The sequence below is a fragment of the Gymnogyps californianus genome, chromosome 2, assembly GCF_018139145.2.
Source record: "Gymnogyps californianus isolate 813 chromosome 2, ASM1813914v2, whole genome shotgun sequence".
NCBI lineage: Eukaryota > Metazoa > Chordata > Aves > Accipitriformes > Cathartidae > Gymnogyps > Gymnogyps californianus.
Window position 1 is genome coordinate 46,583,294 of NC_059472.1, and position 27,959 is coordinate 46,611,252.

General features: G+C 40.0%; 1 protein-coding gene across 3 annotated transcripts in view; it reads right to left on the reverse strand.

Annotated features, from left to right (window-relative positions):
- The window catches only part of DTNA (dystrobrevin alpha), a 184,955-nt gene that overhangs the window by 85,236 nt on the left and 71,760 nt on the right, over nucleotides 1–27,959 (reverse strand). For 2 of the 3 annotated variants that reach the window (XM_050915658.1, XM_050915657.1), the window contains exons 1-2: nucleotides 14,802–14,886; nucleotides 8,385–8,465 (exon numbers count right to left, since the gene is read on the reverse strand). In XM_050915658.1, the coding sequence (XP_050771615.1) occupies nucleotides 8,385–8,465; nucleotides 14,802–14,886 (166 nt within the window). Of the gene's footprint in view, nucleotides 1–8,384; nucleotides 8,466–14,801; nucleotides 14,887–27,959 lie in introns of those variants that run through there. The other variant, XM_050915659.1, reaches the window with a different exon arrangement.

The window sequence follows — 27,959 nt, forward strand, 5'->3', positions numbered from 1 at the left end:
AGGTAACACTGCTTAATGCACTCTGGCACATCATGGAGGTGCTCACGTGACATCAGGACGGGCCCAGCAAAATACCCAAATGGGACAGACCAGAACAGCCCAGGGAAAGGGAACAAAGGCTCAAGTGTAAGAGAGGGTTTGCCTGAAGAAAGGTGCTTGGAGCCAAGAGGATAACAGGAAAGGAGAGAGCAGCCAAGAGACTGAGCGTTGCAGAGAAGTCAGAGATAAAGCAAATGCCACAGATAATGACATGAAGCTGAAGAAGGGACAGGGAAATGATGACAGAGACTTAAAAACACAATTACAGGTTGAGGGGAAAAACAAGAGGGTGAAAGAAGAAAAAGCTCTCCTGTGAAGAAGCAGCATCGCTCAGAAGATACGGCGATCCTGTGATCACCAAGGTATCAGTTTGTTTCTGTGAGATGGTATGTTTGCATACACTCTGCAATTTTTAGACTGTCTAGAAGAGTACTAAGCTAGTAATCTATTTTCTTTTGTTTGAAGTGTTCATTAGGAGGACCAATGTGAAATAAGATGCAGAAACTTTCTGGTTTTGGGTAACTCATCCAAAGCCTGCCAGACAAAGGTGACTGACGCCTGTTAGCAGTAGCAGATGTTCAGAGACATCAGTGGGGAACTGAACAGACTGTCCAACCTTAAACCTGCATCAGGAAAGCCATCAGAAATAGCACAGTGAATGGCAGTTTTCGCAGAGTTCAAGAAGTCGGTAAGAAGAGATTTTCAGCTATGATCCAATTACAAAAGCTGTCTGCATCAAGGCAGGGCTGAGCCACCTGGGTAGCAGAGGGCAGCATGTAGGTATACTTGGGACGTGGCCTAGTCTACGTGTCTGTCAACTTCTGACTCAAAGGAAGCCAATTCAGTCATTTTCCTCTGTAAAGGACAAAATAATATTAGCTGACAATCTTCTGCAACTCACTTTTTAAAAGGAGCCACTTGGAATCATGGGTATGTTTGAAAAATCGATCTCTAAGCAAATGAAAATGTGAGAGTTTAAGATATATATCCTTGTTTGGTTCACTCTTTTTGACATTAAAATGAATTCCAAATATCCACTGATAGTTCTTGTATCGATCTTGTATGAGACAGACTTGCAGTGGCAGCCTTTAAGAGCAAATACTCAGGGACATCTGAGATACCACAACCCCTTTATGTAATAACAGTACAGCTCATGCTAACATTGAAGAAAAGGCTGAATAGCAGTCCCTCAATGAACATGCCAAATATACAGGTTATATGTCAGCTCTCGAATAGCTATTATGATCTGTCAAGCAAATTAATAAACTTTTACAGTTAAAAGGAAAAGAAAAGAAAATCTGAACCCATTTTCAGGATATTGTGCTGTGAGTGAACACTTACAGACTAAAATCCTTATGAAGGATTTGTCTGCAGGGAATATGCTAAATCAAGCCCTTTTGAACTTTTGATTAAATAATTGATGCATAATGCAGAATGTGTAATATATGCATCCTTTCCCCATAGTTGCCTGGAAACCCATATGGAACGGTACTAGCAGTTCCAGGAGTATTTAGTCTCTAAGTCGCTGGTAAAGACAAAGGAACAAAAAAGTTTTAAAATCATTAACTCATCTTTCTTTTCATTATTCAAGTACTGCAGAATACCAGAATTAGTAACTTACACAATGGTATCATGACTCTTGTAATATAGAGTGCTTTTTCTTTTTTTAAAGCTGTATTTCTTGGAACCATGTGAATAATGTCATTCACTATAGGTGAACTATAAGACTCAGCTTCCATTAAAACAGAAAACAAAGAACACAACTAGTATTTCTAGCCTCTATCTTTATGGAATAATAATAAGCAGATCATAGAATATCCAAGATGGTCAATAGAGAAGAATAAAAATAAGAACTCAAAATGGTGGGGTTTTTTTCCAAATTATAGGATTTTTAAGCAAATCTCACAGAAGACTGATCACCAAGGATTTAGAAGAATATGAGAATGCCACAATCACAAATTCAAGAGGCAGATTGTTTCAAATTGCAGCCAAGCAGACCTTTTGCACTTCTCGAGTAGGCAACATTGCTTGTCATTCAGTTTGATTGCTCTGTGACCCAGCCTGAATCTATCTTGCGCTTTATTGCTTCCAAGATGGAATGAAAAACATGATAAAATCCAAAAATGAGAACAGAGCACTAACCATGGAAACCTACAGTGATGAAGGATTAAGTTATTTAATCTAAATAATTCTGTAATCATGACAATTTGGTGGCTCTGTTTCTGATGGTCATCCTGAGAAAAAAGGAATGCGGGGCAAGCACAAAATTTCACAGGCTATACAGTCCTTGAGAAGTAAAAGGCAGGATATTGAGAATGAATGCCTCCCGCCACGGCAGGGATCTTCACAGGATTCTTGCACACTGAGGATACCACCATCGAGCATTTCTCGTGCACTCTGTTTCACTTTAGAGAAAATAAATACTTGCTGAGTCAAAGAAAGAATGGCTCTATACTATGGTGACAAGAGGTCTCGTTTAAGTAGAGAGAAGCAGTTGTCAGTTCCTAAATCAATTAACTTATAAAGATGAAAGATTTGGTGGTTAAATATCAACAGGACAGACTGGAACACTTCTGAATATCCTCTAGCTTTGTGTTTAGGGAACTTTTTTGGATATGTAAGATCAGCGTATACTTTGTCATGCAGAAGAGAAAGTTGAACCTGGATCTCCTGTTGACTTCCTCAGCCACTGGATAACACAGAGGTCACAGCACCATTTCCAGCGTGGAATCAAGACTTTCATATCCTCTCCTTTTACTACAAGTACCAGATACTGTGACTTTTAATTTTGTGGTGAATGGCATGTTGAATGGGATGGGATAAAATGATATTTTAAGTGTCAGCCCAGTATAGAAAAAAAACCACCACTCAAACTCTAGTAATTTTATTTAGGCTTAATAAAATAATTTTTAAAAATTGCTTGCCATCCTGACGGGGGCCAGTAGCTCACACAGGCTGATATCATTTGATACCCAAATTGTCAGTTCGAGGACAAAACCAGTTTCAGCAGCTTGCTGTAGCGTTACAAGAGGTATAAGAGTACAGACAGAAAAAAGCTTTAAGAAAAGCATCTAAAAATAGTGTGTTTACAATAACTGTCATTCATTTTCAGTGGGAAAGTATTATATTTCAGGAGGGTGAGAAATTATTCTAACTTAAAACAAATGTAAAAAGGCAGATCAGCTCAGAGAGGCACCCAGGAGCATGTATGGAAATTGAGCTGACATGCCTACATGCCTCAGCTGTGACTACCTAAGCCCAGAGGAGGTAGGAGGAAGAGCAGGGTGGAGCTGGAGGAGACTGCCTTGGATATTCACAAGGTCTCCATCACAGTCATGGCAGCTGCGCTGCCTATGTGGAAACAGCTGTACTACAACTTGGATACAACAAAACAGTGCAAAAAAAAAAAAAAATCACTCATGCAGAAGAATATTGAAGGGAGAAACAAAGACACTGAAACCCTAAGGTATTGGGATTAAACTGCCAGAGAAACAAGCTCCCTTTTTGTCTGCATTAACTAAACCTCGTATTACTATCACCAGCATGGCTTTAGATTCAAGCTTCCAATTGCAAATGATTTATTCCGATCTAGGGAAACCAGCAAAATCTGCTTTTTGCAGCCAGAGTCATAGAATAATGTCACAACACATTCAGGAAAGTTCATCAAGGACGGCAGTAGTTTTCCAGCTGTATGGTTCTGTATTAGTGAGTGATGTTTAATTGTATGGTGGTTTTGATTACGATATGTTGTTACGTTCTACTCCTGCTGCCACCATAGCCCAGAGGGAATTTGCATGTGAACACGATATTTCATCTTGTTTTTCTGTATAAACAATTGGCTTTTAATAAATTCACTGAAAATGAAATATTAAAATAAACCAACTGCACAATGATCACTGGGGATAACTATAAATTCTGCTTTTTGGTGGTTCCTGAATACTGGTGAATGTTGAAAGATACGTGTGACTGCTGTCAGTGGTCCTTCATGCCTTGTTTTAGGAAAGCCTATTACGCTTCTGTGTCTGAATGCTACGGATAAACAGCTGTAAATCAGCCTTGTCAAGATGGCATTTTCCTGGCAGTAAGGGGAGCTGAGTAGGCGTCTGTATGGTGAGAATGTATACTGGGTGCTCCAAAACCCACTCCGGTGCACTGGAGGTGAAGTGAAGGACAATACCCTAATGTTCGACTTTGTTAGAGCAACACTGGTTGCAGACCTCACAGTGCTCCCCTGTAGTTTTTCCATCTCCCTCCTTGACTCTTGCAGAGTGCACTATTTAGGGCCACCTTTAAAGCACATTTAGAAAACTTAGACGATGAAGAAGTCAGCTATTCACATTTTGTACATTTTGTACAGTACAGACCGGAATAAACACGTAGCATGTTTGATCAGGTTTCTGCACCTGCTTCTTATCTGCTTTTATTATCCCAAATAATGAAATCATTAGGGTGCTGCTATTTCTGAGACTATATCCAACACCATGATCCAGTAGAGCAGCCACAGTCAGCTCACACACTCCTGCTTTACATTCTGAGATCTGAAGATGATGTAACCACCAGCAGTGTTTTCTCCAGGTCTGTCTGTCCAAGACTCTTGGCATTCATTTGGAATTATTCATGCCCAAATCTTAAGATCTTCTCAAGAGTTCTTTAGTATTTCTTTGATTTTTTTTCTTTTTTTACAGAAGAGGTGTCTACATCTTGTGTTAGCATTTATAACTAAAAGAAGACTATTGCTATTGCAACAGGTCTATTGCTACAGGAGTTCTGCAAAGTAATGAGCAAGTAGCCTGCAATCACCTCTTTCTATACCCATCACATCCTCAAAGGTACCTACATTACCTACAGAGTTTTCATTACTTCCAATTCTAGAAATTGTCAGCAGAAATAGAGAAGCATAAAATGAGTTTATATTCATGGTGCACTAACAAAGCTGCCCAGCTTTTAAGATTTCTGCATGTAGAATTTTGTGGGTCTCTTGCTTTTGGGATTTTTGTCACATATTGTATCCCACGTTTGGGCACTTAGATTCAGAGGTATGCCAACAATAATTTTTAAATGTTATTGCTATTTATTTATAGTGTTAACATAGGCAAAGGGGAATGCTTGAATTTGCAGGAATTTTTCTTTGAAAGATAACATTAGAGCTTTTTCAAATTTATCTACTTATCATTTTCTGAGTTCTTAAGAAGAATTTCTTTCTTTTCTGAAGAATGAAGCTGGACTGGATTCAATTCTATCCAGTTTGACAAATAATTGCAATGACTGATACTGATTTTTCTCACTTTGCTGATTTTATTTAAACTAACTTGGTTTAAATGCTCAGAGAGATTTTTATAAAAGAAATACTTTTCACATGCACAGTAGTTTTCCTAAAGTTTTATAGAATTATCAGAAAGACATATATTTGCAATTTTGAAGACTGTTGGCTAAGTATCTTTAAAGCAGTCTTCCTCTTCTGAAAATGAAGTAATTCCATGAAGCAATTAATTTGATCAACAGTGTTAGTACTCAAAATGCAACATATGTAGTGGTATTCTGGTAAATTCTGGCAAACTGTCACCTCCTCTTTGGCCAGATAGTTTAACTAATTTCAGGAGAAATGCTGCAAGAGAGAATGGCTCTTAGAATATCAAGGCACTTTTGCCCATTGCACACTGCCTACTTCACCAGTAAAACCCAGCCTGCTGCTGAAGGTTTCAGCACAACACCCTTTTGTACTGAGAGAAGAATTCAAAAAGGGAGGCCAGGAGATGAACCTGTGGCTGTGTCTGCATTAAAGACAGCAGAAACAAACAGTGTATTGTTTGTGGTAAGCGTAGCTGACTCTTAAATGATATCCTGTGACTGTCTATACCAATGGGCACCTTCGGGTAAAAAAGATGGTGTTAATAAAACCTCTGCTCTGCTTTCCTTGGAACGGCCACTTCTGGCACTCAAAGCAGCTCTCTGCTTCCATCCTCATACACCTTCAGCCTGTAGCCAAGAGCAGCTCCCTGCAATTTATTAAATTAGCTCTTTAAAAGAACCCCTTAAATAAAGTCTTTCCAAGCTATTTTTTCCTACTAAGTCTAGGCCGGTGTGCCAGGGCAGGGCAGGAGAGCACAGCTGAAAGAAGACAAGGATGGCTTGAGTGACAGGAGGTGCTATGCACTGGGAGTGGAGCAGAACTGCCTTTGAGCTTTTTCCTTTTATATTCTCCCCTAAATGAAACAGCTCAAATGCAGCAGAAATGTTTTTTTTTCCCATGTCCCTTTTTTTTCCCTCCTGAACTTACTATTGGGTGGTGCATAATGGCAATTTCTATAGGGTAAAAAAAAAAAGAGTAGCTGACATGAGCTGGAGGTCTGATATTAACCATTTCAGGGCAGTGCTCAGTTCAGCAGCTCTATGTCGAGAAGCTCTGTCTTGGACAGCCGTTGCTTGAAAACACATCAGGTGAATGCATGACTTCTTTTCCCACTAATAAGAGAAAGCCATCTGGGAGAGCAGCAGTCTACCAGAAACAACCAGAAGAAAACTGTACTTAATGGTGAAAAGACGCACGCAATTCAGCCCATTCCAGAGCAACAGGCATTATTGCTTAAGTTGCACAGAACCTAATTCTTAGGATGACATTTTAAGTTCCTCCTTTTCTTTTTTTCTTTGGAAAAGGTTGATACAGTCTTGATACAAGACCAGCAAATCACTTCTCCTAGGTTATCAACAGCAACCAGAAGGCAAGCACTGTCCATGAGCAACTTGCCACAAGCTGGCAAACTGAAGGGCATGCGTACTGGTTCTCTACAGAGAGAAGCAATAGTTCCACAAAAGCAGATCGCAGTTGATAAGTAAGAGGAACAAAGTTAAGATTAACAACCAATATTTTTAGCCAGCCAGCCACTCCCAACAACGAGGATATTGCACCCTTATGTCTTTTCATTTGCTCTGTATACAGTTATCAAAGCAATTAGTGTTATGACTCTGCTATCACTGTCAACTTGATTGGATGCTTTTGTCACCTCAGACTACTATATTCTGTTACCATGAAAATGAAGTGAAAATTTCCTCCTCTTAAACATAAAATTTAAAAAAATAAAATAAACAACTGAATGCAACATCATAGTGTCTTTCAATACATTTCCTCCTGAATGGGAGAAGCCAGCTGCTGGGCAGGTACTAAACCCCTCCTGGGTTTTGGGTCTGGCAGCCTGCTTATAATGTGATACTAATCCTTCAATTCATACTAAACACATATTAAAAACATGAGAAATGTGCTGCAGAAGTGATTGAATGACCAGCTCTGTAGCTAATAACCCAATAAATACTCTCCAAAGTCTTTTCCACCACAGCTTGGCCTCTCCAGTATGTTCGGACAGCATAAGCTAAGCATTTCAGTAATGTAGATAGATGTAACCCCAAAACTAGGAACTCTCTCCAGGGCGGTTAATCTCTATCTGCAGCGAGCATTTCTTAACATACTTACCACTGTGCATAGCACAAGCGTAGCCAGGCTGTCATTCTAGTTTAGATATGAAGACTAAGAAAACTTGTTTTCTCTGCATTAGTCCTCTCCCTACTGCTACTGCTGACAAGTCACCCTGGTTAGGATTTTTTTTTTTGACTTGGTGTGGAAAGGTCCAGTAAAACGCATAAACCAAAACCCGCCATTCTAAGTATTTGCATACTATTTTGGATAGCGAAGAAAAGATACACTCCATTACAGATTTTATATGTATTTCCCCTTTAAAGTCCACAGCACGTGACTGTGCTAGTAGAAACTGCAGCTGTAAAGGAAGAAAGACTGAATCTCAGAAGAAACGTTAAAAAAGTCACTAAAAAGTCACATGGGAAACTTCTCAAGAATGAAGTCTAGATGGAGGAAGACAGACATGCACAGATTACAAGCAGGTTCACCCTCTTAGAAGAGATGTCTGTAGCTGGCCTTCTGGAAAAAAGGGGGCTGACTGACATTGCATTTACTTTGCTGCACCCCAAATAGACGAGGACTGGAACCACCATTTCTTCTCATGGAGTTGCTATAAAAGCATTTAATTTGCAGGATCTTGTTGGAACCCACAAATGTTATTTTACAAGAAAACTGGAGAATGTAGTTAACGTACTTATTAATTAAAGCGGTGGCCTGCATCACGACCCACCCTTCTATGACTGAATCACTGGCATGTTTGAGACAAGTTCCTTATATAAACAGGTTAATATTTAAAATCTACCCAGGCACTCTGATTAGTGTCCTTCACAATGCCGGATCAAACAGTCCCAGTTTGTGACTGATGTGAAGGACAGACTGGGGAGTGCAGTGCAAAGCTATTAACAATGGTATATGAAAGAAGCACTGACATACTTACAGTTGCATTTCTTCTGAACAAATCTAAGCTTGCATGCTGTTCGGTAGGTGGACAAACGAATGCGATCCAGATCTTGAGCCCCTAGTGGAAAAGAATAACAGCGACATTTGTATGGAATATGACCTGTGCGTATCTTTGCTAGCAGGGAAGCCAGAGAACAAAGAGGACACATGAGCTGACTCTGTTTAATAATTTTCAAGGCTCTCGCCTTTGCAGGGAGAGTAGAGAGGGGTGAGGAGAAAGAAGGGGAATGGCAGGAGCGACAGTGTTAAAAGACTTGTATAAAGGAAGGCAAGGAATAGTCAGCCCACTCTGTCTGTCACTTTGAAGAACAATCTGGTCAAGCTGCAGGCTAAAAGACACACTAGCCAGGCTCCAACAGCAGGGAAAACCTCCATCTAATTTTAGTATTTAACAACAAAGCTCATAACAAATATCTTTGGCTGACATGCCGGATCAGAACAAGGTATTGCCAGCAAACCAAATTAGAAAAAATACCACGCCATAACAAAAAGACTGATAGCAATCTGCAGAAGGGCGCAAAAATAATGCAAAGGGTGTGAGGCCTTTCTCCATTTTGTGGAGGTATGTTCTCTGCAATGGAGACCTCAAAGGGTTAGCTCTCTGCTTCACACATAGCTTGGCCCTGGCTGCTGCAACTTAAAGATCTGGCAACACTTCCAAAGCAGCTGTCCAGAAGATGGGTATAAACTGACTGGTAGCTACTTCACATACAAGCGCAGTACAGAGAGGGACCAGGATGGGGGCAGAACCTGGCACAGTGTCTTTAGGCCTCCTGCTGCTGTGTATCACTCATAACACTTCCCCAAAACCTCAAAAAGTAGATGAGGAGAGTGTGATTTAAATCTTTCTCGTTCTTGGCTGGTATGTCTTACATGAAGAAGTGTTGCCTCATAGCTACAATACGGCCTATGAAATACAAGACTGCTTATTAATTTTACCACACATTTCATGGAAACTCATTCAATTAAATTTTTGCATACTTGCTTTTTCACTGTGGTTGGCCCTGTGTTGTGGTTTAACCCCAGCTGGCAACTAAGCACCACACAGCCGCTCGCTCACTCCCCCCACCCAGGGGGATGGGGGAGAGAATCGAAGAAAAAAACAACCCGTGGGTTGAGATAAAGACAGTTTAATAGGACAGAAAGGAAGGAAAATAATGATAATGATGATGATGATGATGATAATAATAATAATGATAATAATAATAGACAATAATAATAATAATACTAAAAGAATTAGAATATACAAAACAAGTGATGCACAATGCAATTGCTCACCACTCCCTGACCGATGCCCAGTTAGTTCCCGAGCCATGATCCGCCCCTCCCAGCTGACTCCCCCCCGTTGGGCATGACGTTGTATGGTATGGAATATTCCTCTGGCCAGTTTGGGTCAGCTGTCCCGGCTGTGTCCCCTCCCAGCTTCTTGTGCCCCTCCATCCTTCTTGCTGGCTGGGCATGAGAAGCTGAAAAATCCTTGACTTAGTATAAACACTACTTAGCAACAACTAAAACCATCAGTGTGTTATCAACATTATTTTCCTACTAAATCCAAAACATAACACTGTACCAGCTACTAGGAAGAAAATGAACTCTATCCCAGCCGAAACCAGGACACCCTGTAACAGGAGTAAAACCTGTTCTATTCAGTTGAGCAAGGTACCAAGTTACAAAAAAACAGAGTTTCTTAAGGAACTGTCTGCATGAAACACATTCAAACAAGGTACAATCAGGCTGTAAGAGAAATGGAGTGGAATATGGCCCTATTCTGATTTTACACATGCTTCCCGAATGCTTTCTTTAAGATTCCTCTTGACATTATTAGATTGGCCACTCAGCTGCACTGTTGTACATATGGCCACGTCGGCATCGTTCACCCACACTTTCTTAAACAATCTGCCATCCTTTGGACCCAAATTTTTCAAATGTGCTCTGACCTGCGAGATGAAAATGAGAATGATACTCTCCCCTCTCCCCATACTCTGCTCTTTTCCTGACCGGATTCTCCCACACCATCTTCCCAGGGCTCCCAGCTACGCCCTTTTGCCAGTTGGCTGTCTTAACACCATCTGCTCCTGGGAGAAGCTACCCTTAATTACTTAACATCAGGTCTGGAAAGTTTTTTTATTTTTTTCATCATATGCTTTATTGTTAAATTACACAGGTTTTTCTCTTCTCCATTAGTGTCTCATTGACAGTTTTTGGAAAACTTCTTTACTGGTAAAGGGGAGGATAATGGTTGTAACACTAAGTCTTTCCTTTTTTAATAGGACCGATGAGTAAAATGAATTTAACTTTTTCCCTCTTAACTTTAGTGAAAGCTACTAATAAAAGCTTCCAGTGCTCCTTTATAAAACTTCAGCCTTTTAACAAGATGTAAAGATTCAAAGCAAAGTGAGACTCTGGCTCATTGAGCTTCCTAGGTTGCAGTATTTATCCTAAACAAACAAATTTGTAGCAATAATGTTGCTTTTTTTCTTTACTATTTACACACACAGTGAATGGTATTATTTTGATATTATTTTGGGAGTAGGTGATTCTGCTGACAAATCCCTGGAACAGACAATTTAATTTTATCACGGTTCACATTTTCCCGCAGTCAGAGATCTCTTTGTCAAATAACTTCTGTAGAAAAGTGACTTCACTTACATGGAGAGTCCTGAAAAACAAGTGGAAAGATGTGCGGGACTGAGCACGGCAAACGAGACTGTGCATTGGTAACTTGCCTACAGGATTGCCAGTGGCCTCTCCTTCCTTTTGCCCGCTGGCAGCGTTTCACTCTGTTTCCTTTGAATATGCTCATCTCATGTAACACTGTTTGCAGTTTGCAAAAATAATAAAGGGATACATTGCAAGCTTTGGCTGCTGTTTTCTTGCTGGATATGTGCTGGCAGCACAACAGTGATGTACCTTTTGAACTCTCTTCATCAGTCTGGATATACCTGAGCATGTCAGGTAAGACTAAGGGTATCCTAGTGATTTGACGTCCAGTGGTGCATTTTGAGATACAAGACACAATTTAAGCTTTAACCACAGGACTCTACAGGAGATGATATTGATTATGATACTAATTCACAGAAGTTTGTAATTTGGAACTAGAAAGATGCCTCTTCTGAAGGAAAGGAAACAAAAAAGTCAAACTAAACTTCTTTAAATACAGCGAAAATTACATAGCGGCCCAAATCTAAAGTGAGAGTCAAATCCATCTATTCCTTGTTCAGAACAAATTTCCTACTTAAAAAGGCAGGAAAAGTTGGTGGGTTTTTTTGTTTGTTTGGTTTTTTTTGTTTTTGTTTTTGTTTTTTTGCTGTCTTGTGTAGTCTGGCACATGACCCACTTTCTACAAGTACTGTGGGGTTTTAATGACAGACTTGCAGTATGACTGCAAGAACCTAAAACACTGGCAAAAAGTCCTCTATATTATTGTCTTGGTTTCAGCTAGGACAGAGTTAATTTTCTTCCTAGTAGCTGGTATAGTGCTGTGTTTTGGATTTAGTAGGAAAATAATGTTGATAACACACTGATGTTTTCAGTTGTTGCTAAGTAGTGTTTATACTAAGTCAAGGATTTTTCAGCTTCTCATGCCCAGCCAGCAAGAAGGATGGAGGGGCACAAGAAGCTGGGAGGGGACACAGCCGGGACAGCTGACCCAAACTGGCCAAAGGAATATTCCATACCATATGATGTCATGCCCAGTATATAAACTGGGGGAGTTGGCTGGGAGGGGCGGATCGCGGCTCGGGAACTAACTGGGCATCGGTCAACGAGTGGTGAGCAATTGCATTGTGCACCACTTGCTTTGTATAGTTTAATTCTTTTAGTATTGCTATTGTTATATTATTATTATCATTATAATTGTTTTTCCTTCCTTTCTGTCCTATTAAACTGTCTTTATCTCAACTCACGAGGGTTTTTTTCCTGATTCTCTCCCCCATCCCAGGTGAGGGGGGGCAGTGAGTGAGCGGCTGCGTGGTGCTTAGTTGCCGGCTGGCGTTAAACCGCGACAATTATTAATTTTCTTCCTCTAACATCGGCAGGTTGTGGAGTTTAACTTTCTACCAGAAGCTTATGTTTGTTATAACGTTAAGAAGCTTCGCATGGCCCACAGCACGTAGGGCTTGTGGAGCACATTGTTTTTGTTAAACATGGATCATGCGGGCTTGCACACAGCTGAGGCCACCTGAGTGCAATGCCAGGTTGAGCTTCTGTTTCAGTGAAGCACACCCTTTACACACACAGGAATCCAAGTGACTCTCAAAATGCAAAATTCAGTGTTTTGTGAATATGGACATTTCTTTGCCTAAAACATATTTAGTTTTTCACAAAGACTGAATATTTTCCCCTCTTTTTACCTAGTTGGAACCCAGTTCTCTGTGTGCATGTGTAGTAGGAGGAGGAAGGGAGGCAGGCAAATAGAAAAGGGAAGCACATGTGAAGTAAACCAGACTCAAGTAAATATGTCAAAAAACTAAAATGTGAAAGAAAAAATAGTACACAATAACTATTTGTGTACAGTATGGGAAAACAGTCCCTCCTCTGCCTCCAACTGCTGATTGTAAATTTTCCCAACACCTCCTTAACTCCACCAAAACAACCCAACAGCAAAACAGCCTTCAAAACTGTAGGAACAAACCATAAATCCTCACAGCAAAGTCTTAAGCAATTATCTTCCATTTTAGGAATATTTCAAACTAACTGAAGTTAATGGAAGTTGTGCTATTGACTGTAGCTGATTCACACTCAAGTCCTCGCTATAATTCTAATTAAAACTATAGTATGTTCTGATAATGGACAAATGCATCATCCTTTTTGCTTGTTTTTCTTTTTTTTTTTTTTTTTGCTGCTGGGCAAAGAACAACCTCTCCCTCCAAGGACTTGGTCCAAGTTGTTGTACACAAGGGACAAGCGAAATATCCATCTGAGTTACAACAGCAAGCCTTGCGTGATATTGAAATCATTACAGGGCACAACAGAGCTAGCGGACACAGTGGAATGGGCCAAGACCGTTCTCAGTAGGCCACTGAATGAGAAGTCCTTAATTTGGGGAGCTCAGGAGCGCAGATGTAGGGCATTCGGTCACCCCTGGGCTCGCCCCTGGAGAACAGTCCCGAGCACATTTAATTCACCAGCACAGACCTGGCCTTTCAGTGTGCACAGCTGCTCAAGTCCCAGTAATGCTCATCTTAGTCTCCCCCAGAAGATGGGGGAGATGTTCTGTCATTTTTTACTATGTTGCAGGGGACAAATAATAGGAAGCTTAGTAATTACAGACAGAACTTAGATAGATCTAGTAACAGGGTGACAGTCTCAAATTTCACATGTAATAGAATTTCCTTGAGAAATGGTGGATAGTTTGTAAGAGAAATAAGGGATGACTGTCAAGAGAACTGCAGGAACATTGTTAGTATAGTACATCCCTGACACACTATTCTGCAGGGAACACAAAGCTTCACTAGAAACTATAAAAAATGTGCTGAAGTGGGGCGTGTAGTATGTGATTCCCTGTACTGTGTCTGGCTGAGATGGAGTTAACTTTTTATAGCAGCCTGCATGGTGCTGTGTTTTAGATTTGTGGCTAAAACTGTTGATAACTCACCGATGTTTTAGCTATTGCTGAACAACGCTTGCACAGCATCCAGGCCTATTTGTTTCCTACTCTGTACCCTCCCAGAGTCAGCTGGGGGTGGGCAAGAGGTTGAGAGAGGACCCAGCCAGGACAGATGACCCCACCTGGCCAAAAGGATAATCCATACCATATAATGTTATGCTCAGCTATAAAACTGGGCTAGGGAAAGAAGGGCGTGGGGAGTTTTGTCTTCCAAGGTGGACATTGCTTGGAGACTGGCTAGGCATCGAACTGCTTTTGGGAGGCGGTGAGTGACCACCTTTGCATCACTTGTTGTTTTTTGTTGTCATTTTTTTTCTCTCTTTCCGTCACTTAATCAACTGTCTTTATCTCAAGCCACGCGTTTTCTTGCTTTTGCTCTCCCTATATTCTCTCCCATCGCCCTGGGCGCTGGTTGGGGATTAAGCAAGTGGTTGTGTGGGTGCTTAGCAGCTGGCTGGGTCAACCCACTACAGATACCCCCACTAAAAGATGTAGTCTTTTGGAGACCTTTATCTCTCTTCATTGCTACCTGTGTATTGCAGCATTTTTGTCTCAAGAAGCTACTGATTAGAATAATACAATCACAAAATCTGATGTAGAAACCCCCTCTCTCCTGCTATTCGGTCAAATCAGCCCATTTTCCTGTAGTTTTAGTCTCACGACATGAAACCATTTGTGAAATGGAGATACCAGTTACTTGAGGTGGAAAGCCTGCATAAATTTTACTGACACTGCATTGCAACTGGCTTCGTCTATCACAGGGAAGCATTTCTAGGAAGTACTTACGCATTTCTGCAAACAGCTGCCTTCTTTCTGCCATGGTATTTCCTCTCTTCCCACAATCTTCAATCATTCTGGAAGACAAAATCATGTGAAAATACTGAGTATTATTCCCAGACTGAACATACGTACATAAGCATCCATAATCGATCCCAGAGAACCTTTGAGGTTGACTGGTGCTCCACGTGTACCCAATGCCTTTTGCCAGCCTCTCTGTGGCATGGTTTGCGGAGAAGCCGGTCCCCAAATTGTCCTCCATTCCCTAGACTCTGCTTTCAAGCATTTGCTTTCCCCCTCTCTCTCTCTCCCAAAGGCAATGTTCAGTTTTTCTGCTTGATGTAACTAACTGACTTACATAACACAAGCTCTGAAATTCATTTTAGCTTTTCTTAAATAAGGAATCTTCAGTTTAAATTATGTAAGAGAGAAGAAATCATAAAAGATTCAGGTATTATTTTACAGTTTAGAAAACGCCTTTCTAGCCAATTCTGGGTGGAGGAGACAAAAAAAATAACACAACAGCAACTAAATTTCTACTCCACAACATAATACCCTCTATTTACTCAAGCAAATACACTCCAAATATTCAAATTCAAGACAGTAAGTCTCTGATTAAATGAGTTCCAGTAAAAGGCTCAGAAGTAAGAATATATTTTCCTTCAGTTTTCAGATATAAAAATCTTCAGAATATTTCAAAGAGCGCTACTGCTGGATACAGCATAAAGAAAAGAGACAGCTTCCTTCACAGCCAGCATTCAAACCATGAAAGACTAAAGCCTTCAGAGTAAAGATAAACATCTTTAGCAGCACTTGAAAAATGAAACCAGTGTCAGCATCACCACTTCCTATGGGTAATTACTCCAGCAAACCAATATCCTTTCCTCCCTGCCAAGTCTGGTTAGGGCTTCTGACCTGCATTGTAATCTACATCCTTATCTCAACTAGACTCTGTAAAATAACATTGGACAACTTGTGATATAAAGGAGATGCTCTGTAGAGGCCTGCAATCCAAAATATTCCACCATATCCCATAGCAAACCCACAGATGTATATAACAGGAAGGATAAAAGTACTGGATGCTGAAGTCTACCGTCACCAAAAGACTCGGGATAGAAAACCAGTTTCCTTTTATTTCTCAGAGAAAGAAAGGCAATCACATAAGAGGTGTTTTGTTGTGTGGGGTTTTTTTCCCTTCCAAAATGCACTGTTCAAATGAAGTAGTGGCACATTATAACTGCCTTTTCCAAAAACAGGACTTTTTGTGATGTGAGCAGCAGTCCCACTAGAAGTGGACTAAAGGGTATGGCTGCAGCCTGTTTGCACGGATATTCAAGTTCACCCTTATGCTCTAATTTGGCCAGGAGTGATACAGATACGTGTAGCATGGCATTAAGTCTGAGCTAATATAACCTGCCTTTCTGCACAGATAACAGCTTTCAGTATAGAGCTTTACAGAAGTGGCCACACAGCCTCTGATCCAGAGGCAGTAGACGTCTTGCTAGCTTAGAGGTGTCAGGGAAGACTCACACCTACCTGCAAGATGAGATATACCTCAAGATATGCCAGACCCAACCTGCATCCTAATTAGACAGCAAGTAGTAATATCTTTTGTACCTGGATCAGCCTTAAATCTCTGCCCATAAAAGATGAAAAACGATGTAATCCCACTAACCCCAGCTTGAGTTCCCCACTCCTTTCTTTTTCTAATCGAACTCATAGTAGGAGACAAATTTGCCATGAAGAATGACCAGATCTCGTGGGACAGGTGGGTTAATAAAGCCCTTTGAAAAGATAGCATCTTTTACCAGGCAGGGCAGTCGAGTGAATACTTCAGAGCAAATACAATTTTAGATTAACTTCTATTACTTGTAGAAGTATTTAACTTCTATTATATGTAAACCCACTGTACAGTGGGTCACAGGCCATCATAATTTTCTCTGACTTCTGCATTCAGAATTATTCTACAAACAATGTGCAACTGGTTTTCAGACTATATACTGTTCATACTAATTGACTGAGATTGGGCTATTTTGATTTTGGCACAAGGATTACATCAGCTTCTTTCAGTTTCTTGATACAATTTACACTTAAATCTCACAGATTTTTCTCCATTTATTAATTTGCTGTTTTCATTCCACCAATGTTCTCTAACATTCGTGACGTAATCACTGGTCTCACAGTGATTGCTGCAAATGTTATCAAAAACAAAAGGGGTGCAACCTTATTCTCCCTTCCCTCATACTGCCTCTTGGATAAAAATATTCCTTAGCTATTGCTTTTAAGTATCTACAGTGCATCCACTGGAACATGGCTCACCTGTGACCTTATTCACCATGTGGAAGAATTTTCCCAGTCAAAAGTAAGTAAAAAAAGGTATTTTTCAAATAATGCAAATTGTACAGCAAGTTCTCCAACTCCTTCAGAGAGCCCATTCCTAAAGTGTCCTTTCAGTGGGGTAAAAATCATTAACTGGTTTTCCCTTTTGTGCAATTCATCCTCCCCTTACTTTTATTGATGTTTATATCTCCTTATATAAAATGTTCCCTGGACCTGATCATCATTTTTCAGAATGTCCAATTATCTACTGAAACTGAATCACCCTTTTCACAGCTTGGGCTTATGGGGATTACCAGGCCTGACAAATAACTTTATATTTATACACACACAACTCAAGCTTCCTTGGAGAGGGAAGAAACTTTGTATTTATATTTTTAAGACTCTCACTGCACTAGATATTTTGCAGATTTTAAAATAGCCTTAATCCCACATGACAATCCTAAAATCCTCTGCAATGGGATATATGCCATTAAGCTAATGAGAACATTAGTGGTGGCAGTATTTTCAGATAGGTATCTTCTATCCCTCCTTCGCATCTTTTCCTGATAGAAGAAAAATGATAGATGATGCTTATCAATATTGTTATTTTTGAGTCGCCATTGATACGAATTCACTCATATGTGTCTTCCAAGCTTTTTGTATGCATTTTTAACTCTAGAATGTGCTACAGCCCAGGCTCAACTAACGCCATTGGTCATGGGTGTTGGGCATCTCCCTTTTCAGCCTTGTTCACCTTGATCCAGCTCACAGGTACACAGCTCAGCTCTTTAACTCAGATTACAGAGACTCATGCTTTGAGCCTGGGATGTGCTCAGCTCAGTCCCTGGGGCTGGCCGTGAGCATAACCGAATACAGTCATGTTCCAATATTTCTCATTTTCCTTATAACACATGTCAAGTCACAGAAAAAAAAAGTACAATTTGTTGTACAGGGGAAAAGAGCAAATCACAAAGTGAACTTTAATGTACTTTATAAAACAGAATAAAATATCAGAGACGTAATTTTGAAAAATATTAATTAATGTACACTCTTCCCATAGTAGGGATTAGATTATATTTGTCTTCTGTCAATCGCTTCCACTATCTCTTTCCCTTCACTTTTCTCCCCAGGAAATAGCTCCTCTGCAGGTAGGGAGAACACCTACTGTGCGTCTAATTAAAATTCTTGTCACGGGCTAATTAGTGAGGTACCAATTAGCAAGGTATTAAGGCTTCAGTATATTACAGACATTCCAGAGCAGAAATCATTCCAAGCATGAGGTTTCCAGCCTCTGAAAAAGATACTGTGAATGTTTCATTTCTACCAGTGTTTCAAGCTGAAAACTTTTATGACGTTAGTAGCGCTTTACGGAAAAGAATAAATAAAGGAATAATTTAGTTTGATTTGAACTCTTTTGATTACAATTTCATCTTCATGCTTATCATGTATGAGAAGCATAGGTGGTCTATTTTTTTAATATACTTTATTTGTTTATAAAATCTGGGAGGGCATATCATATAATATACATAAGGTGACAACTAAATGACTCTTTTCTTTCCTTTGCTGTTGTGCTGCTTTGTGTTATGAGTACTGTAACAATCTCTCTCACACATCAGTGTTTTTCTTGTTTTAGTATTTATAGGGTAAATAGCATATTTAATTAACCCCCGTTTTACATCGTCCTTCTTAAAAATTCCTGAGCTATCTCTATGCACGGTAAAAGCAATGCCTGCCACAATTAAATCATTAGCTCCAAAAAACCATCAAAAGAAGTAATTGCCTGTATATCTGGAGAAGGAGCTCCCCTCTGGAGTGTTCCATATGCTTCCCAGGCGACTGTCAAAGATTCCCAACCTGACACACACACACACACACAGTCTGATGGCTCTGAGAAAAGCCACCCCATTAACACTTCCACAAATCCCCATCCCGTTTGTCCATGACGGATCAAGTGCCCTGGGGAGGCGGGAAGCACGCTAGTGAGGACAATTGTCTGCTGAAATTGATTACTTGTGGCATGAAAAATTTATCAAGTCCCATGTGATGGTTGAGATGCAGCCACGCATTTGACAGAAGAGGCTCTGAATCCTGACCGGTGACACTGCTGACGGTCTTTCAGGAACCAATAAAAGTTGTTTTTTCCATTGCAGCAGGCACAGAGGAAAAAGAGAAACACTTGTCTCTGCCCGAGTCTTGCCCAGTTGTGCTCGCTGCAGCTCTGAAGCACTTGGGAGTGTTCTGGGACACAACCTCTAGCTGGAGGTTTTGCTCCAGAAGACTGGTAAAACCAACAGTGAGTATCTCGAGATCACTTTTGGAAAGAGTACCATCATTTGGTAGAAAATATCAACCAGGCTCAAGCATCCTTTATCTGAGCAGTTTGTAGTTCCCTAGCGAGGAAATCTGGAACTCCTGATATAAACAGCTATTTTTTTTCTTCCACGAAGTGTCAAATGTTAGATATTCGCTTTGGTATCTCTGGGAACTGGAAGCATTAGGATGCAGAGAAATGTGCTGGTTTCTCAGTGGCTATTTTTCATGCCGTTGACAAATCTGATGCTATTTTCTATGCAGCTGGTCAATATTTAAACCCAGCTTTGTGCAGACAACAGTAACATTTTTTAGCAGCACGGGCTCTTTGTCTGCCATTGCTCGGAACAGTTTTATCAAAACGCCCTCCATACGTAACAAACTGCTATTTCTTTTCAGGGTTTACCAGCATCAGAAATTTTGATTCATGAAAATGAAAGAGCCTGCTAGGGTCTAGCTTACAGTGACTTTATGAGGAACTTAAAAGCTGTAGTCAACAGCTAGGTTTGGAGTGCTGTTCATGCAGGATTCATAGCAATATGACAGAGAAGATTTTCCATAGATTTTTCCTCTTCTCCCATTTTCTCCAAATTCAGCCCTGGTAGGTGGATGCTGCTCAGCTAACTAGAGCAGAGTTATGGCTGCTTATTTCAAAGTGAATTTGGACTGGAGAACAGAGAGTTAAAAGGGACAGTGAGTGTTAGCTAAAACCGTATTTGCAAAGTCACCAGCCTCAGCAATCCTTGAAGTTAATAAGAGAATCATGAAAGGCCATTTCAGAGCCCTCTTCCCCTTAATGGATTTATTGGTGCCTTATGAATGTCTTGTTCCACATCTTTTAATGAAGCAGGTCCCTAATAGGTCTCTCTCAGCTTTACATTCCAGGACTAATCTTTGGCACTATAATAAAATTGGTCAATGCTCTTTCCTGAGGCTAGGTATAATTGCATTGCACTTACAATGCTTGTTTGTATTTTATCTAGATGAGCTTTTTACAGTGAAGAAGGAAAATAAAAGCTGTTGCTAAGCTCATCTCCAACATGAGCCTCAGCAAGTCTGCCTCTTCTTATTTTTGTCCTATTTTGCAATTTTAATATTACAAAAAAAAATTAAATTCTCTCTTGATTTATTCCTTTAGTGAAATGTGTCTTTTGTTTTTAAGAAAGAATTTTCCAACAGATTTTTCATCAGTTCCCCTTTTGGGAGCTTCATAGCCTTAGTAGGAACTGTCAAAAATGCCTAATAAGGCAATCACTGCAACTCCTTTTCATAACACACAGTCTTCAAGGAAGTCTGAATGCTATGCAAATCTTATCTGCAAGGTCTAAAAAACAAATTGTGAAGAGGTTCATCACTAACGAAAAAAAGGGCAATCTGAAGACAGAAAACATGACAGTCAAAATAGACTCATTTCATATTTAATACTGTACAGTATCAGAACTTTAACAGGGGATGCTGTGACTGTTTGGCTTCAGGGAACAGAGGAATCACCAGTCACTTTCCATGTGCACTAGGCATTATCAAGTTCAGGAATTCAAAATGTTATTAACTAGGCCAAAATATATCCCAAAATCTTTGTTTTTCCGCTTTTTATGGGTGCTTGTAGAGTATAATTTTCAGCTTTTCTCTGGAACACAAAGGAGGACTTCTCTTAGAGAATCTTACTACTCCAGACATGAAAGACTTTTAAGAAAACCAGTACTTAAGACTTACAATATATATGTGAAACTTTACAAAACTGTCTTACAAGAGTTGCTTAGACATATTTTTCCAACCATGCTCTTTCAGAGTCAGCCTTCCTGGCACTACAAGAAACAACTCTATTGGATGAAACATGGAAAGAAAACTAACATTCAGTGCTTCAAATATGTTTCCACCCTTTGAGAGTATAAAATTATCCAATAAAATCATTTTGGTCAGCTCCAAAAAACTTTTATCCAGTGCTTCATTGCCATCACTTCTGATAAACAGTTCTGATGATAAACAGTAGGGATTGATTTTAGCTAACTGGTACAGATTTAAATACAGGTTTTCAAAGTTCTATTCAAATGCTATTTTAAAATTATATTTCATCCAAGTTGTATTAAATATTTTAAAACAAATAAAGCAGATATTGATTTCCTTTATACTCATGCACAACGTTTCAGAGCCTTAGTTCAGCTGAGGAGTAGTTAGAAATAACCTCCGCTAACAGTCATTTCTTTTTTGTTACACTCAAAACACATTCCAGAAAAAGAAGAAAACCCCAAAACTCAGACACAAAAGTTGACAATATACAATGCCAAATCTGCTTGTCTGATGTGTTAATCTTTTAACGGAGTTTTGCCATGCCCTCATCATGGAGCTGAATTTCACCCAACTGTTCTTCCTTCAACATATGTTTTTTCAGAACTATTTTCCTAAAACCCAAGTTCAGTAAAGTATTGATCGCCTTTAAACACTCAAATTTGCAATTCTACTTCTTTCAGCTGGTTAGGCAAGGAATAATTCATAGGGAAAACCATAATGAAACTCAAGGGATAAAAAGTTATACGGACTTTATCACAGGAAGCATGTAATTGATACTCTGATACTTTGGTACTCTGGTCTTCTCTCAGGTCTTTTTATTTGCCATTGTACAGACACAAAGCAGGTTGCAGGATTTCACATATAATTAAACTCCTACTTAGTCAAAGGGATCTTTCAGTTCTTGTGCTGCCATAATTAAACCCAAATTCATTTGAGTAAGCTGTCAGTGATACAATTGTGTTGGGAAGCATTTCCTGGCTTCTGCCAATTTCAATAATACAAGTTGTCAGTTTTTGTAAACAGGGATTTGATGATTATTTTCTGTAGGACAGTAGGTACTTTCATCTCCTTAGAATTATAAAAACATCCAAATAAACCAAATGGTAGCTGTGGGAGAAGATACATTCCTAGGCAGTTGAAATTATTGAGCTCCTTTGCGTGTACTGTGAAAATCTTTCACTAAAATTAAGTACTGTGGGTAGTCAAACAAATTAGTTAATAGAGAGGCTGCTGGCTTTTGTCACCTTACCTGATCAAAACTTTTGGCATCCACACAATTAACTGAACAACCATTGATTCAGAGAAGTTGAAAAAACCTTATCACCTAAGAAGAATTTTCCATTATTCAACTGACAACCAAGAAGAATTTAAACTTTTTCACCTTTATGACTGAAATAGACTCCTTTGGCCTTTTTTCGCTTTTTAATTTTCTGAAATATTATAACAAATAGATTCATGAAAAGTAGTCTGAATTATATATAAACAACAACAGCTAAAAAAAAGAATATTTAAAAACATTCCCATGGAAATCCAAGTCTCTCCAGATCTAGTTGGGGGAAAGGTGGAAAATAAATTGCAAATGAAAGAATCATGAGGCACTGATGAAATTGTTCGCATATATTCTTTCATGGTGGTAGCTGTTAATTTGCCTTGAAGTTCAGTGAGAGCAGGCACTAGGACAGAAGAATGGCACTAGGATGGGAATTAGTGAATTTATGAGCATATTTGGGTTAAGTATACCTTCTAAGACAAAAAAAGCTTTGATTACTGAGTCTGTATGAATCTCATGGACAGAGAAATCAGATCCTTAATGCAAGTAAGAGCAGCCTACAGGCTGATCTAATTAACATCTGAAGAAGGCATTTTTAGCAATTAGCTGTTGTCAGGGAATAAGGAAATGGGAGATTTTCTCTTTTTTAACTGGCCATATCCCTTCTGTGAGTGGCCTGATGACTCGGGTAAAAGTGATACAACTTGATCATTTTGGTGGCTGCATTCAGCTGAGGATTCTTTTAAAGCAGATGCCAACTTGTTCCTTTTAATTCTGTTTTCAAGTACCAGATCACATTGAAGGACACACGTCTAAGTCTCTAAGTTCGTGGTGGGAAAACAAGTTCCACGTGCATTGTTAAAATGATTTCACTTGGCAGCCTGAGCTATAACAGTTCAGTCCTCAAGATACTCAGTTAAGATACTAACTATCCCAGAGTCAGAATGATTAAAATCAGTGTCTGTACATTCTCGTTCCATAACTGCCTGCCTGCATACCCATGAATAACCACACAAGCAGTACAGCAATACAGTCATTATATCTAACAGAAACAGAACAGGTAGGCTGGCAGTACCATGTGATAACAGAAGAAACAGTAGAAAAAAATCCAAGCAATGAGATGTCTAAATTTGTAAACATTTAAGGGACAAGAAATTACAGGCCAATACAAACATTTCTGAGTCTTCTAATGGTGAACGCATAGGAAAGGCAAACTCAGATGGGCTCCAGTTCAACAAAAGCTTTCTTTAATCTGTCCTTATTCTGCAAAGCCTTTACACACACACTGAACTCAAAGCATATGCTTGAATTCCATTGTGCTGACTGAGTACTTAGCTGAAGAGGAATGGACTGCTGAACTGGGCTCAAAGGTTTTTCTATTTTGTCCTTAATAAACGTCTAACAAAAAGGACAGCCTACAAACAGTGTATACAAAAGGGAATGTACTTGGAAACGGCACTTCAAGGAGGAGTCAGAATATCTCCCAACACAAGATAAGCTTCAGTCACGTGCAGAGATGTACCTAACAGAGAACATACCTCCTCCGCATGTGATGCGGAAGTTTACAGAGTACTGAGGTCACTTGGAAAGCAAAAGAAATTACAGAATTAAAGAGAAGGGTGTAAGAAACACAAGAATCTTTGCTCCTTTCATCTTTCTCCTCTTCATTATTTGGATGCATGTTGAGATGCTATTCAGGACACTCTTATAAAAGTGAACTGCGAAGAGAACTACATTTTCTGTCAGTTCATACATCACTGGTTATTCCTAAAGTATCCCACCACAGAAGGTTAGCATAAGCTTTCCTGTTACAAAACTCTCTTTGATGCAAATGTATTGTCTTTGCCTCCCAGCAAATTTAGGCCTCCCGTTGCTGGACTACTCTCATACCATATTACCATACTTTTTCACATTAGTCTAGTTAATTCATTTCAGTGATTAATAAGGTGCAGCTATTTATTAGGAGCAAGAATTTTTGCAAAACTAACCGTTTAATAAATAGTAAGTGTCGTGGCTTAACCCCAGCCGGCAACTAAGCACCACACAGCTGCTCGCTTGCTCCCCCCTGGTGGGATGGGGGAGAGAATCAGAAGAGTAGAAATGAGAAAACTCGTGGGTTGAGATAAAGACAGTTTAATAGGGAAAGCAAAAGCCATGCACGCAAGCAAAGCAAAGCAAAACAAGGAATTCATTCACTGCTTCCCATCCGCAGGCAGGTGTTCAGCCATCTCCAGGAAAGCAGGGCTCCATCATGCGTTAACGGTTACTTGGGAAGACAAAGGCCATCACTCCGAACATCCCCCTCTTCCTCCTTCTTTCCCCAGCTTTTATTGCTGAGCATGATGCCATATGGTATGGACTATCCCTTTCGTCAGTTGGGGTCAGCTGTCCCAGCTGGGTCCCCTCCCAACTTCTTGTGCACCCCCAGCCTCCTCGCTGGTGGGGCGGGGTGAGAAGCAGCAAAGGCCTTGACTCTGTGTAAGCACTGCTCAGCAATAACGAAAAACATCCCTGTACTATCAACACTGTTTTCAGCACAAATCCAAAACAGCCCCATACTAGCTACTGTGAAGAAAATTAACTCTATCCCAGCCAAAACCAGCACAGTAAGTTAGGCATCTTATGTCCTCACTACAACATCAATATGTTAGATGTAAGGCTGTGAAGGGCCATAGTAACTTAAAACAATTCAAGAAAAAACCCACCCTTATTTCAACAGGTAAAGGACAACAGGAAATGAAAACAAATGCAAACGAAAAAAAATGGACAGCTTGATATGCACTATCGGCTAGTTTATTTTCTCAAATAAAAAACCTAATATACCAAATTACTTTTAACCTAATTAAAATCTGACATTATTTTATTAGGCAATATCATTATTACAATAGCGTACAGAAGAAAATGAAATACAATATAATTATGTAGCAAATAGTCTCATACACTAAGCCAGAACAGAAAGCTAATGCTTGAAATATTGAATGCAAAGATAATGGCTGGTGATGCTTGTAAATGGACACAGCAGAAACAGACTGCTACGTATGATTCACTGATCCTGTTCTTTCCTCTCAGATACGCACATTACCTCTAACACTGGTTGGACCATGCTAAACTCGAGTTACTGTTGTACCTGCAAAATATGCTTGAAGAGGAACATTTTTAATAAAACAGTATTAATTATATTGTGAAAGAACATTTAGGTTATAAAAATCCCTCCAATGCAGCATAAACATTTCACCTGGTAGAAATATGCTTGTAAGCAGACTTTCATCTGGAGAAATTTCAGTGTCTTGAAGCTACCTTTCCCATGGCGAGGAGGGAATGTGAAGAAATCCAAGGGGAGCACAGGAAAGCCCAGAAGAAGCATAGCTAATCAAACTGGCAGCTAGGGTTGCAAAGATTCCTGATGTACTTTGAAATCCCCAAACGGTTGTTAAAAGAGATTTTTGTTCATGTAAAATGAAGTAGACAGATAGCTTCTTAGAAACACTCATCTAAGGGCAGTCAAGACAGAAGACATGCTCCTACTCAAGCATTGCTCTAGGATGCACAGAATGCATCAACTGTTGTGGAAAAGTGACTTTTGTAACATTAACGACAGGTTACAAGAGGTGCCAAAACAGTCAAGACACAGTCACACAGCACTGTAAGTCTGTACGTGCTTCTGTTGTGTTCCACAAAAAGACTAAGCTTCCTCAAACTAATTTTTCAATACCTCCTTCCTTTGCAAAGATCTCATTTTCCTTCTATTTCTGCTGAGGTCTATTATTCTACATACATTTAGTACAAAACAACTACTTACATTTCAATGCACACATAAAGCCATAACAGAAGACAAATGCTTTACATGCTGTATGTCTCCCATTGCCAGGAAGAATTAATGGTCTCAAGCCAACGTTTTCACCTGTGCAGGATAGTTTTTTACCCTGGGAGAACTGCTGTGGACTTCAGTGAGGCTATTCAATGAATGAATAAGGACTTTCCTGTCCTTACGTCACAGTTGCATTCAGTAGGAGTTTTTTCCAAAGACCACACAACACAGCAGTTCTAGGAGAACTGCCTCAAAAACCACTCCGTGTAGCAACCCCAACCACTGAACTCCCAGCTGTGAAGGTGCCATTTCCAAGATCCACCACACTTACACAGACATTTCACAAAGACTGGTCACCAAAAATCAGCGGCCATCAACTATGAGAAAGCCTTACAGCTGGTGGAAGAAGAGGAACGGATGGGCAGTGTGAAAACAAAGAGACACCCTACAGAAAAGCATGGGGCATTAAGGCCTCCAGCAGCTTGCAAGGTATGATATATTCTGGGAGACAGAGTACCAATGCAAACTGTTACAAGCTAATTTTTATGTGAAATGCTTTGGTTCTGAGCAGATAAAACATTGTATGGATACTTTCACTATCAGGTACTGACCACCCGTAACCATGTACCACAGCAGCCCAGTGGCTGTACCCCAGCCAGAGCTGCGGGTTATTCGTGGCTACTGCAAGGGCACTGCAAATTGGGCCACAAGAGCGAGAGGATTACATGAATCCTCTCAGAGAGCAGTAACCTCGCTAGGCTTGGATTTTGACAAGAAAATGTACTTGAACTGACTGTCACAGGTGAGGGGCACATTTACCTGGGTAATTACGACCAGCAGGTAGCTACAGACCACTTCCACCCTCAGAGGCACTGTGTATAACCAGCCCTCCGCGGAGCCAGCAGCCAGCTCGCCGGTGTGATGCTCTGGCCGCATGCCGAACGGCCGCTTTCAAAGCGGCGACCAGTTTACTTCAGAGAACAACAGAAACTGAAACTGAGGAGAAGTCTGTGTTAGTTAGAAGTGCCACACCACTGCCTTGACAAAACCACGTCCAGTTTGAACCCTGCTGGTAAATGGAGCCAATCCTTAAATTGGTCCAGACGGATCTAAATTGAAGTCGTTTAAGTTGGTAATAAGCAGATTTGAGCTAAGCTGCTTAATGATATTTGCAAACAAGAATAAGTGCATTCGCATCTCACGTGTCATTTGCTTAATTCTGAGACCATGTCTAACATTCTTCTGAGTATTCTGGCAAAAAAAGCAGCGGTGTATTTTTGTTCTGCCTTATCAAATGCATCACATCAGAGCAGGAAGCAAGAGACCTTCTCCCTTCGTTTGGCTCTGGTTCAACCACACTCAACTATTACATTCCAGTTTAGGCACCAAGTTGTCTGGAAGCCATTGACAGAGTGGAAGGACCAAGGAGGAGAGATGGGGAAATACTCAGAGGGTCGAGACAGGAGGGTCTGATTTCTGGGAAGAGAGTAACATTAAATCTATACAGTTTCATTAAATGCTGATGAGCTGGGAATAAAATAGCTATCTGCTGTTCATGCTGAAGAAAGAATTATTAGGTGTGATACACAGGGTTTAATTAGGAATAAAAGCAATGATATTTAAACACAGAAAATGTCTGATCTCGACAGGGGAACTCTGAAGTGAAAGATGT